Source organism: Phalaenopsis equestris, unplaced genomic scaffold (genome assembly GCF_001263595.1).
Source record: "Phalaenopsis equestris unplaced genomic scaffold, ASM126359v1 Scaffold000003, whole genome shotgun sequence".
Classification (NCBI taxonomy): Eukaryota; Viridiplantae; Streptophyta; class Magnoliopsida; order Asparagales; family Orchidaceae; genus Phalaenopsis; species Phalaenopsis equestris.
In genome coordinates this window covers 236423-249733 of record NW_018164445.1, presented here as the reverse complement: position 1 = coordinate 249733, position 13311 = coordinate 236423, and the positions used below count along the sequence as shown (strand labels likewise).

The following is a 13311-nucleotide window of genomic DNA, read 5'->3' as shown; positions in this document are numbered from 1 at the left end:
AAAAAAAATCATTGCAACATGCACTATCCATGTTAACCCCTTTCATAACTTCCACAAATGTGTCTCAGAGCAAAACATCAGTGATGAATCAACCACTACCTAATGTACAGATCCACCGAGAAGGGAAAGAAAAAGCATGAACAACAACCACTACACATCAGTGAATCAACCACTACATCAGTGAATCAACCACTATATTATTTCATTCTTGAGCCAACATCCACCAAACAAGAATGACTCAAACGAGAAGGGAAAGCAAAGGCAAAACCCTAGTGAAGCAACCGGTAAAAAACCAAACAGGTTCCATGCACTAATGTACAGATCCACCGCATCTTTAGAAGGAATAAACAAAAAATTACCGAAATAGAAAGGAAATAAGAAGAGAAAACATCACATTCGAAAAAACCCATAAGCTCCCTCATATCTGCGATTAGAAGAAGAAAATTGCTCGTTATACCTCAGATCTGTCGATCGAGGGGCTATGAAGCAAGACGACGAAGGAGAGCCGCGAAGGAAGCAGTTAGGGCAGAAGAGAAACGAAAGGGGTAAGCGGAGAAAATCTTCAGGCGAAAGCGGGGCCGCGGGGTTAATATCGCGGCCCCCCTTCGCGGCCCCCTTTCGCTCCGATTTGGGAAAGTTTTGCCGCAAAGCTACGAACCAAACGGCCGACTGCGCGACGAAGCGACTATCGCACACAGCGCCGCGCCAAAAAAGTCGAACCAAACGGGCTCTAAATGTCTAGCATTATTACACTTTAGGACATTAAGCCCATATTGTATAAGGACATTTATAAGGTTTTAGAAAAGAAAAAAAAGGTTAAAATAACCTCTTGATTATTTGTAATGGTCCAATTTAGTCCAAAAGTCTATAAAGAAGCCAATTTAATCCCCAGCCACTTTTAATGGAGGCTAACATAGTCCTTTCTGAAAATTATTTCAACCCATATTAAAACAATCTAGGAACTAATCTGACATTTTTATAAACTATAGAATTAAAATGACCACTTGTAAATAGTTAGAGGACTATTTTGACTATTTTTACGAATGACACCTTTGGAAAATTTTGTGTGAATACCACCACTCCCATCTTCTCTCTTGAGAAACGGATATATCGCTACATCTTCTGTGATTCATCCACAAGATTCCATCCTAAATGTAAAATTGCAAGCTTTCTTCTTGATGTGAGCTCTTTGATTCCTCATCAGTCTTCGAGAGAACTGGGTTACGTTCCTCATTGTGACTGCCAGCTTCAACTCCAATTTTCATAGCGAGAACCCTCACCCTACTTCCCGTCCCTGATTCCTTGTCAACACCATTTTCTTCACCTGTGCAAGATTAAGAGGTTGTCACCGTCGGCTCCTCAACAGTTGACTTCCCCTTCTTCCTCCATAGAAATTCTTTTGATGGAACCATGGCCATCCTCATTGAGGATAAGCAAACATAAATGGAAGATACGACAATGCAAACCATGTATTCTGAATGTTCGAACAATGGTGACAGTTGCTTTCTTCTTTTTTGGAGAGAAAATTTCCTAATATTTCTTATATGAAAACTTTCCTCATTTGCAAAGACTCGACTCTTTGGTTTTTCTATCGTAAATAAAAGAAATTAAAAAAAAAAAACTACTGAACAACTATATATATATATATATATTCAAAAGAAGATTTATAAATTTTCAATTTTTTTTATAATTTAAACATGTTTTTCATAAAAATAATACAAATGTGCTTCAACAAGAAACAGTCCTAATTTTTAAGAAATATAATTATACAAATTTATTATTTATTCCTTTAACAAAAAAATTTTCTGGAGGGGGAGAGAAGAAATGCTGGAGAGGATTTGAGGTGATATTACTACTAGTATCAAATCAGTTTTCAATATGCGCTTATCTGGGCATCTACGATGAAGTACATGTTAGAACCCATTTGTAATTTCTCCATACATTTCATAAACTATAGCTCTTATCTAGTCGGTTTTTATAGACTCCGGTCTTAAAACACCTGAACACTCTCTACAACCTCATCTATGGTGAGAAATTAGAATACCTGCATCACATATTCTAGAATACCTGCATCACATATTCCTTAGAAATCTAACATACAAAAGAACACTTTTTGCTTTGAGAAGCATTAACAAAATTACAAAAACAATTTTAATATTTTGAACGAGTCAAGTGGTAGGAAACTATCATAAGAAACTACTTCAGAATGGTTTTAAAAGCCACTGGCTTCATGAAACCACCCTCAATAGCTTCACAATTTTGAACTATCTTCTGTTAAACATGGCACTCAACTAAATGCCGATAAGAAAAACCAATTAAACAAAAAACTGAAAAAGTAAAGCAGACTAAGCTCCAAAAGACGGTGATGTTGCAAAAATATTGTTTGAAGCAATTAAGATGAAATTCGCATGCAAACATAGGGGCAGAAACAGACCATCACTCAACCACATATTTGTTTCTTGAGAAATTTACATATATAACACACAATTCTTATGTATTTACACATATCACGCCTAAAATTTCATATTTCAATACACAGCATTTTGGTGTGTTAAGCCTATGGATGAAAAAGTGTATTTCACATTTAAAAAAGTGATAAAAATGCTATTTTTTATGTGATTAAGGATTTGAGTGCTATGCGTGTAAATATGAAAATTTAGGTGTGAGATATGTAAATAGATAAGAATTGTCTGCTATGTATGTAAATGCTCCTTGTTTCTTTAAAATCATAGAGGAAGAAACTCGCAAGTACCTTGAACATGATCACACTAGCCAGAATAGTGAACGATGTGAACATCACATAATATATTGGAGAAACTACGGCTGTATTGAATGTATCAAGTGCCTGCAAAAAATGGATAGTATTTAAATATGTGAACAAATACACTAAGTTTCGTATTTTTTATGACATATCACTGATTAAAATAAAGTTTAACAATTATCCTAGTTTGCAATTGTAAGAAAAAAATTCTCTTTAGCATCATACAATGTAGCCAACAAGAGATGTCCACTATACCAAGTGAAAATGATTGACATAAGACAAAACTAAACTGTACTGCCAGGAATATAACATAATCATTCAATTAATATAGACTAATGAGCACAGAGGCATGGCACAGCATGAATAATTCCAGCTGGGAGCCCATTTGTCAAAGCTTACGAAAATGGTTTAAAAGCTCAAATCAATGGCTAAAACTTACATAATAAAATTTACATACTCAACCTACGTACTATTTTTGTAATATAAGGAAAATAATAAAAGATTTGCTATTCAATTGTTGACATCTTACTTTTGATATTTTAATGTGGATTTAGTTATTATGAACCATACAGTTTTTACTAAAACATTTCCAGGCCATATAATCATTATGCGTTGAGTAATGCTACGGTTCACAAATGATTCCACTTGAAATGGGGCTTCAGCTTGTCATTAATTAATATTATAAAAAAACGTGATGAAGAAACTGTCTCACCTCTTTTCAGATACAATAGCTTTGATCCAGATAGAAGATTTCTTAATCAAAAAACAAATATTTTATTCGGATACAAGATTTTAGATCCATATATAAGAGTTCAGCATCCAAGAAAACACTTGTCCAAATATTAGATTTTATCATATATAAAGATTCTTACTCAAGTATATGATCTTGTATCCAAATATAAAGCTTTGAGCTGAGAAATATTTATCATATTTCGGGTCTTTTACTTGGATAAAAAAGTCCTTAATTCGAATCTAAAAAGTAATGCATATCAAAAGTTTAACACCTTCATTTATAGCATACAACAACAACAACAACAACGAAACCTTAATCCCACTTACGTGGGGTCGGCTACATGAATCCTTTTTGTCCATTGCGTTCTATTTAGTGTCATATTTTCATTTAGTTCTAATAAATTAAGATCATTTTTTATACAATAATCAAAGTCTTCCTAGGTCTACCTCTGCCTTTCTTAACATAAGTTGAATATAAAACATCTACTCTCCTAATCGGATCCTAAGATGGTCGACACTTAATGTGACCAAACCATTTAAGATGACTTTCTCTAATTTTGTCCGTCACAGGGGCTACACCAACCCTATCACGGATATAATCATTTCACATTTTGTCTCTACGTGTAAAGCCACTCATCCACCTAATCATTCTCATCTCAACAACACTTAACTTAGTATTATGCTTCACTTTTAAAGGCCAACATTCAGCGCCATACAGCATTGCAGGTCTCACCACCGTCTTATAAAATTTTCCTTTCAATCTAAGCGGTACTTTCTATCACACAAAAGGCCCGAAACATTCCACCACTTCAACCAGCCAACTTGAATTCTACTATTAACATCCCCATCTATATCACCATTGCTTTGAACAACAGACCCGAGATATCTAAATCGTTCACACATTTTAATAATTTGATCACCCAAAGTTACACTTCTGTCACTAGAGCTACTACTACTAAAATTACATTCCATGTATTCAATTTTTATTCTACCTAAATGAAGGCCTTTAAACTCCAATGTAGACCTCCATAATTCAAGTTTTTCCTGAGCTTTTTCTCGTCTTATCCACGAGAAGGATATCATAAATAAAAAACATACACCAAAGTACATCCTCTTGTAAATGTCTAGTAAGACCATCCATAACTAAAGCAAAAAGATATGGACTTAAAGCCAATCCCTGATGTAATCCAACAGAATGATGTATCCCTGATGTAATCCAACAGAAATAGAAAATTATTTGGTCAATCCTCATTTAGTTCAAACACAAATAACAGCTCTAATATACATATTTTTAATGACTTGAATATAAGTCATATCAACACCTTTCTTCTCAAAAACTCTTCAAAGGATATCTCTTGGAACCTCATCATAAGATTTTTCTAGATCAATAAAAATCAAATGTAGATTCTCCTTATTATCTCTAAACTTCTCCATCAAACCTCGTATAGTTTCTATAGTAGATCTGCCTGGCATAAATCCAAATTGATTATGAGAAATCTTTGTAATACGTCTTAACCTATGTTCAATTACCTTCATTATAGCATGAATAGATAAATTTAAATTTGGTCTACCTGCAACCATAAAGTCAGCTAATGTGGCCTCATACATCTGGAATTATTTTAGTTATGCAAAAAAAAAATCATGTTTTATTATTTTTCAAAATTAGAGACTCCTTAAAGATTATAAATTTAACACATCCTTTTCTAGCATTATCAAATCTCATCATGCCAGCTATCATAAAGCAAGTATTGTGGCCTCATTTTATGCATTGATTATTCAGGGAGACGTTATTATTCTTTGTAGTTGTGCAAAAAATGTATCATTAAAATATCATATACTATTTTCAAAATTAGCACCTTATTGAAAATGAAAGCGTACAGATACATAGCAAAATCAAATTTTAATTTAACAAGTCAATATTTTTAAGGTTGTTCATTTCATACAAAAGCAGTCCGCAACTGAGAGAAAAGGCTATATAGGCAAACAACCTATAACAATGATAGGCACAGATTGCAACACTGATACAAACTCAAAAGGAAAATACAAAAAATTACCTTATTTAAATAGTTCATCTGAGTAAGCACACATATGCCGACAACTATCGAAAAGGTCCAAGTTTGGGGATATACTAACTGATTAATCCCAGAAAATGTCAACTTTAAGGCAATTCCAAGAGCTTTAACGCTCATTACCTGTTGATGATGATGGAAAAAATGTCAATTTTTAAAAGCATTATGATAAATGCTAAGAACCTGTATTTCGTAAATTGTATAACAATTACGTACCGACAACGAACCTACAAGAGAACAAACACCAATGTTCACCATTATATGTGTTTGCCCATACTGAGGCGCGAAATAAAATATAAGTACAAATACTGCAGCAATGACTATAACTGCGTAGACTAGAAAAGCTGCAGAATATATAGCCATGTTAGAAAAACCTATTTCACTCTAACTCATTAAAAAGAATTACAATGTTTACTTACAGAAACAAATGTAATTTTATAATTTAGATTAGTTGAGTATTCAAACAAAACAATGTTGTAGTTTACCAACCTGGCTCAGTAGCTAAATCCCATACTTGTTTCACAGATTCAATCATGCGCTCCTGTGGTGCATGAAGTACAATTGTAGTTGACCCCACGACACAAAGTATACAACCAAGAATACCAAATACGTGTAGCTTCTCCCGCAAAATAATGTGAGCTAGCACAGCACTGCAAGAGCAAACCACTCATGAAATAATTACAAATATATTTTTTGAATTTTTAGTTTGCTGTGTGACTATCCATGCCTGATTATAATGCTAAGTGCACCAAGAGGAGTAACCAAAATAGCTGGAGCAAACGCATAAGCAGCAAAATTTGCTATTTCTCCAACGATCACTGTTTCATTATCACAAAAAGGTGTTAGCTTACAAATGCACCCAAATAAGCAGAGTTGTTACAGCAAAACTCTAAAAACTACATGGTTTCTAATTGTAAAAGAGTAAAGTGGCAAAATAGTCCCCTGACTATTTGTATGGGGTCATTTTAGTCTCGGAGACTTTAAAAGTGTCAAAATTAGTGCCCAAACTCTTCTAATATGGGTTGAAATAGTCTTCAAGATGACTATTTTAGCTCTCATTAAAAAATTCTGCGGACTAAATTACACTTCTATGTTGCAACACATCCAGTAGTTTTCCTCAATAACTCATGATTCTATGCCTCAAAAATGCATTGAAGATATCATGTACTACAAAATTTCACAAGGCAATGGACAGATCTAATCTAATATATCAAATACCTGAGACATCCATATACAATTTTGTGATGCAGGGCAATGGATATTGACAGATCTATTCTAAAATATCAAATACTGAAGACATCCACATGCAATTTTGGGCTGTAACTTTTCCATTAAAACTCATGCAGCAGCCAATTGATTCTTGGACTCAACCTTGTGCCATATTGACTAAAGTATATGATTGGTAGAAAAATGTGGTAGATTTTTTATTACCAGATAGTCTATTAGAAAGTTCTGCCCTGTTTCAAAAAATTGATGTTCATTATGGACTGCTAAGTTTTACTAAATATGGCAAAGTTAATTAAAAGTTAAAAAATATTTTGGCAAAAATTTTTTTCATGACCTTTGACATGTGTGGTTGTTTTGATAAGCACACACACCCACACCCACACAAAGTTGTGTGTGTGTGTGTGTGTGTCAGATTATTCAAACACAGTGAGCTGACTTTGTATGATCCTTGATGTAGTAGTTAGCATCTCTCTCCATTTCAGAAATTGAAATGGAAAATATGAAATAATGTCCTTAAAAAAAAAGAAAAAAACAAATAAAAAATAAAAAAATAAAAAACCTGAAGTCTTACTTGTAATCATTCCTACCCACCAAAGTGGTTCAAATAAATAGGAATAGCCTCCAACACCTACAATAAAGCAAAACAATCTCATTTACATACCGACATGTACTCAAAGTTAAAGAGAAAAGAATCAAATAATCTAGAGACATGGCATTTGGCAAATTTTGAAGTACAAAGGAAATAAACTTGAGCACCATTCAATAATAACAATGTGTAAAAAAGACCCTAAAATAAATCATTAGTTTAACTAGGTGCATGGTGTAGGAAGATTTCATTGATTATCAAACCAAATCTCTGCAATTTGTAATCAATTAATTGTGATCCTGATTCCAACGATGGAATTGATTTGCCTCTTTGATGGAAATTTCTCATTTTTTCATGCCTTAGAAGAACAAGCACAACCAACTATGAAAGTTGTATTATGAAGATTAAACCATAACTGTGTGTCACTATATTCCATAATGCTCATTAAAATTACGCGTGCACATTAACATCATTTACCGTCTTGTATTATGAAGATTAAACCATAATTGTGTGTCACTATATTCCATAGTGCTCATTAAAATTACGCGTGCACATTAACACCATTTACCGTCTTAAAAGACATCATTAAACATATGAATTCATTTTACTTGAGTTTCTCAACACATAACAATCAGATTAAATTTCCTGTGCTAGCCATTTATAATAATTACAATTCAAGGCTCTTCACACGTAACTGTCAACATTCAAATCAATCTGCTGGCAAATTTTGTAGTACAAAGGAAATACACTTGAGCACCATTCAATAATAACAATGTGTAAAAAGACCCTAAAATAAATCATTAGTTTAACTAGGTGTATGGTGTAGGAAGATTTCACTGATTATCAAACCAAATCTCTGCAATTTTTAATCAATTAATTGTGATCCTGATTCCAACGATGGAATTGATTTGCCTCTTTAATGGAAATTTCTCATTTTTTCGTGCCTTAAAAGAACAAGCACAACCAACTATGAAAGTTGTATTATGAAGATTAAACAATAACTGTGTGTCACTATATTCCATAGTGCTCGTTAAAATTACGCGTGCACATTAACACCATTTACCGTCTTAAAAGACATCATTAAACATATGAATTCATTTTACTTGAGTTTCTCAACGCATAACAATCAGACTAAATTTTCTGTGCTAGCCATTTATAATAATTACAATACAAGGCTCTTCACACGTAACTGTCAACATTCAAATCAATGTGCTCAACAGTTAAAAAAAATTATTAGTCTACATATAAGTTACTGATTAATGTGCATCAGTCATGTAAAATAGGTAAAAAGTTGAAAATAAGGCCATAAATTACTAAGAAAGATGAAAATTATTTATAAAAAGAAAATGATTTTCTTTTTCCACCAAGTAATCCAGCTTCTGTCATAAGACCATCCGTGGTCAATAAACCCATAGGCACTTCGTCTCACATGTTAGTTTAACATGCAGCCTTCAAAATTCAACCTTAACAATGTCATTATATTGGGTTAACCATCAATCAGGATGAGTAGTAATTCATGAAAAATATCCTTTGAATAAGCATACCCAAAACAGAGCTGATATCAAAGTATTTCCTTTTAATATCAAGCACGCTAATGTCTACTATAGGCATAGAACTAGCACTGTGGTGGTTTGGACAACTTGATTAGAGGGGCTGAACTTTTATAGCCAAGTCGTTCAGCAATAACAACTAAAATATGTTAATTATGAAAATATCCAATAAAATATCACATAAATGTTCTGGCAACCAAAGATGAACAAGTCAAGCGGAGATCGATAGCTGTCAATAATATCTTCAGAACTTGAATAGCCAAAGCCAGCAAAGATTTCAAGCTAATTAAACACAATTTTTACAGGAAATGGGGCTACAACTATAATTCCACAATAATAAATTTAACCAAGATTATATGGCTTATGTAGAAGCAAGCATTACCATAGTTGTTGAATCATGAAACTCCCAGTTTGATTAAGCATCAATTTTTTACCAAAAAAAAGAAAAACAAGCAATTCGGAAAAAAAAAAGACGAAAAAGAAAAAAAAAACAAATGCTCAATTTCACACAATTTGGTTGGATCGAGAAGATAATATTAGCTCAAAAAAGCACACCATCCAGTAGAAAAGATCTAGAGCTGCAATGAAATTTTCTTTTTATGCTGCAAAGAATTTGTGGACACATAGATAGCTTGAATTATATTTGAAAAGTTTGGAACCAACCCAATTCATCAATCTGAGGACATTTAACATGTAAACTATTTTTTTGAGGCATTGAGCAAACTTAATCACAAACTCAAAACACGACTATATATGCTAAGCCACAAATACATAAACCTTATGGCTGGCACTTAAGAGCCAAATTACCATGCTAAGATGGGCTCATAAGTATAAACCCTTTTCGATAATCAAGACTTAACAATTTATTGCATTATTGATACTCCACTATTGCAAGCCATCAACTCCGATGTAATAGTGATATCATTAACAACTCGGTGTGCTTACATTATTGATCCAATATACCTTAGTGGCAATTAGCGATGGAAGATCCGTCTCGACTGGTTGTTGAGTCAGCCTATAAGCAATATCTCATCATCATTATTTGATCATGAAATGGTGCAATCTTTGTTTTTCATTAATAATAACTTCACAAAATTATTTGAATTAGGATCAAAATATCCCTCCTGAAATTTGTATATAAGAAATATTTTCTAGATCATTTGGCATGTTTTTTCTTCGATGCAAGGAACTCTGGAAACCATCTCAAAATAGAGGAACATTTTTGGCAGATGCAACAAGGTCCATTCAAGATAAAACAACCCTCTCGAAATTATTCAAGCTAATTCAATTGTTTAAAAGGCAATCAATGTATATTGATGTGATCGTGACATCATTAACAACAAATTGGCATATTTACATCATTGATCCAAGACAGCTAAATGGCATCCGACAATACAAGACTAGTCCAGGGGAATTGTTGAGTTAGCCTAAAAGCAATATCTTCCGATATCATAATATGGCCATGGAATAATGCAATCTTTGTAATTCATTGATGATAATTGCAAATCATCTTTTTAGTGAGATTCAAAATACCCTGTAAGAAATTTACAAATATGACTCATTTTCTAGCTCAATGAAGATGCTTCTCTCTAAGATGGAAAGAGCCCTTAAAAAATTTCCCATTCTTGATAAAGACCCCATGGTTTTTACAAGAGTTTTTTTTCAATTTAAAAAGTTCTTCTTTCTACTGTAGTATGTGTATGTTAAGAATCTCTAAGAAGAACATCATTAAATTCTATTGGTTCATAAAGGCCTCTCTGTCACACAGCAATACTTCGCCATTACGCCATAATAGAAGACTGACGCCATCAAACTTCTAATCCATGCTACATATCTCGAAGAAAAAATATAAAACGAATGAAATTCAACTTCATTAAACATAAGGCAGCCACCAGCAAGAGTAACGTGCGCTGTAATCCCGCCTCATGCTCAGAGCTTTAGTTCATTCATCTTCCATCTCCGTGAAAGAGCCATAATTCCCTCGCATCACAAACTCATCCCTGCCTCATCTATCAAAATGGCAAAGCAACAAAAAAAACCAAAAGGAAACCACATCAAAACACCAAATCAATCAAAACCCACAATTCTAAAATCGATGGCTTCAAAAAATAACACTAATCTCCGATCCAAATAAGAGAAGTTCCTAAAACGCACACTTCAGATCAAATGAACATAAGATCATACAAGAGACTATCATACCTGCCCGAATTCCAGATGCCCCAGCCTTCTTCAGCCCCTTTTTCTTAACAATAAAGCTTGAGCCAATGAAGAAACTTGAGGAAAGTGCAAGCACCAGCCCCTTTACATTATCTGCCGACATCCCACTATACGCTTCAACCCAGCTTCTGGAAGGCGCGATCCCCGGCCCCATATCTCTGCTCCAATACTCTCCCCACCGCTCCTCACGCTGCCCATTCCACTTCCCAGACCATCGATTCTCCCATTTCCTTAACACAGAACTCAGATCTCACCGACAGTCTTCTATCTCCCTCTCTCCGTCTCTCCTAGGCGAGAGTAAAGTTTCGGAAACAAAGATTCACTGCTTATCTTTTTCACGGAAATTGGGGATACATCGGTGAGTGGAAGAGTAACAGCTATGGCTTGGGACCGTCGATTGGGACCTACTCTGGGACTCGTGATGGAGAGTAGAGAAAGGAGGGTGCTACGGCGGATTCGATAGTGGCCTTGCTTAACGGCGAATGTTCGTCGAAGGATAACGCCGCGATTGGGGAGCGTTTATTCTGTGCGCGAACTCCAGGTGTCCAATCAGAAAAGAAAAAATAAATAAATAAAAAGAAAAAGAAATTAAATTGAGGGCCATTGACATATAATTTTTAGAGGATGGCGTTTTTATTAGCTCACCGTACTAGCTCACCATACGTATTTCAGTGTACGATGAATGTGAAATTAAATTGAGGGCCATTGATATATAATTTTTAGAGGATAGCGTTTTTATTAGCTCACCATACGTATTTCAGTGTACGATGAATGTATGTAATAATTTTTTGGGATTGGGACGGTCGGTATGCTGTAAACTCTCGGAAACAAGATATTTGACATCGCGGTTATTATGTTGACAGCTGTAGTTACCTGATTGTGTTCTTACCATAACAGACATTTCTTAGAGCGTCAATTTTGTTACAAGGTCATCTAAATATTTTTACGCTTAAATATTACACTTAAAAGTAACCCAAAAATGATGTTTAGCTCACGCCCAAAAGATAATCATTGGTTGAATGAGAGGAAAGTAGAAAGGAAAGAAAAAGAGTAAGTGAAAATGAACACAAATAAAAATCAATTTTCCTAGATTAGTTTCAGTAGTCTTTATTGTGGAAGTGATCCTCCTAATTATAGATCATAGGAAGGGTCTAGGAAATTACATAGATATCATTCATTTAATGGAAACATTACGTACATTTATAAGACATTACACATTTACATATTTGTAACCGACTTTGATTTTTTTTAGCATAGTAACTACCTTTGGCACCGTTTCATATTTATAAATATCTCTAACAGTGTTTCATATTCATGATGGTTTTCAATATATCGTCAATAATTGTTCGACTGACTGACAAATATTCATTTGATTTTTCTGAGAGGGTTCGTTGTGAAGACACATTGTCCTCAAGAAGGGTTATATTATCAAGCAAAGGACATGTCTGTAATCTGACAGGCCACCTTACTTTGAGCTATGAATCTTCATTGAAGGTTAGGTGAGAGTTTCACTAAAAGACTGTTGACCTTGTGAATGCTCTTGTGTTGATTAAGTTCATGTCGGTCTAGGTGTTCCGCTCTTTGGTTCGGATAGATATTCATTCGGTAAGCCTATGCTTTGTTAGACCAAAATGTCGTTAGATGGCTCAATTTGATGCCCTCTTCACGCGATGCATTGAATCTCCTTGAGGTTCGTGTAGTCATATTTCAATGTAAATATTTACTTCATCGATTCTCTTACTTCTTTGAAAGTGATAACTACTATAAGAATAAGAGAATTAAATGAAATAATTGTTTATTTAATGAGTAATAGGTGCTACCAATAATTATACTCCATAGACTTTTTTTGTTGCTTTTCCTTATAAATAGGGTGTGATCAGCTCATTCCTTCTTCAATTCTGGAATCATCCTGCCCTTTAGTTGATTATAGCAGCGTATGAGAGAGTCGAGCTCTAAAAAACCTATGAACGAGGAAGCACTGATGAGGGCCTTTGGGCTTACTATTTATAAGAGTAGCCCTTCCAGAGGTGAGAAAGAGAGCAAGCTGGGGGGTTCTCGTCCTGATCCGAAGAAAAAAAACTATATATGAAGGTCGACCGACTGAGAGGAGGACGAGAAATGAGAAGTAGACCACTAACTCCAAAGAGCTGGCTGAAGGGACCAAGCCTT

The 13311-nt window shown here is 34.3% G+C and overlaps 1 protein-coding gene across 1 annotated transcript in view; it reads right to left on the bottom strand.

Annotated features, from left to right (window-relative positions):
• The window catches only part of LOC110018155 (probable magnesium transporter NIPA4), a 21922-nt gene extending 10376 nt beyond the window's left edge, over window positions 1-11546 (bottom strand). The window contains exons 1-7 of the mRNA XM_020715366.1: window positions 11125-11546; window positions 7361-7417; window positions 6290-6380; window positions 6052-6212; window positions 5779-5906; window positions 5548-5685; window positions 2753-2845 (exon numbers count right to left, since the gene is read on the bottom strand). Of these exons, the coding sequence (XP_020571025.1) occupies window positions 2753-2845; window positions 5548-5685; window positions 5779-5906; window positions 6052-6212; window positions 6290-6380; window positions 7361-7417; window positions 11125-11296 (840 nt within the window). The 5' untranslated portion in view covers window positions 11297-11546. The remainder of the gene's footprint in view (window positions 1-2752; window positions 2846-5547; window positions 5686-5778; window positions 5907-6051; window positions 6213-6289; window positions 6381-7360; window positions 7418-11124) is intronic.
• Window positions 11547-13311: the final 1765 nt, after the last annotated feature.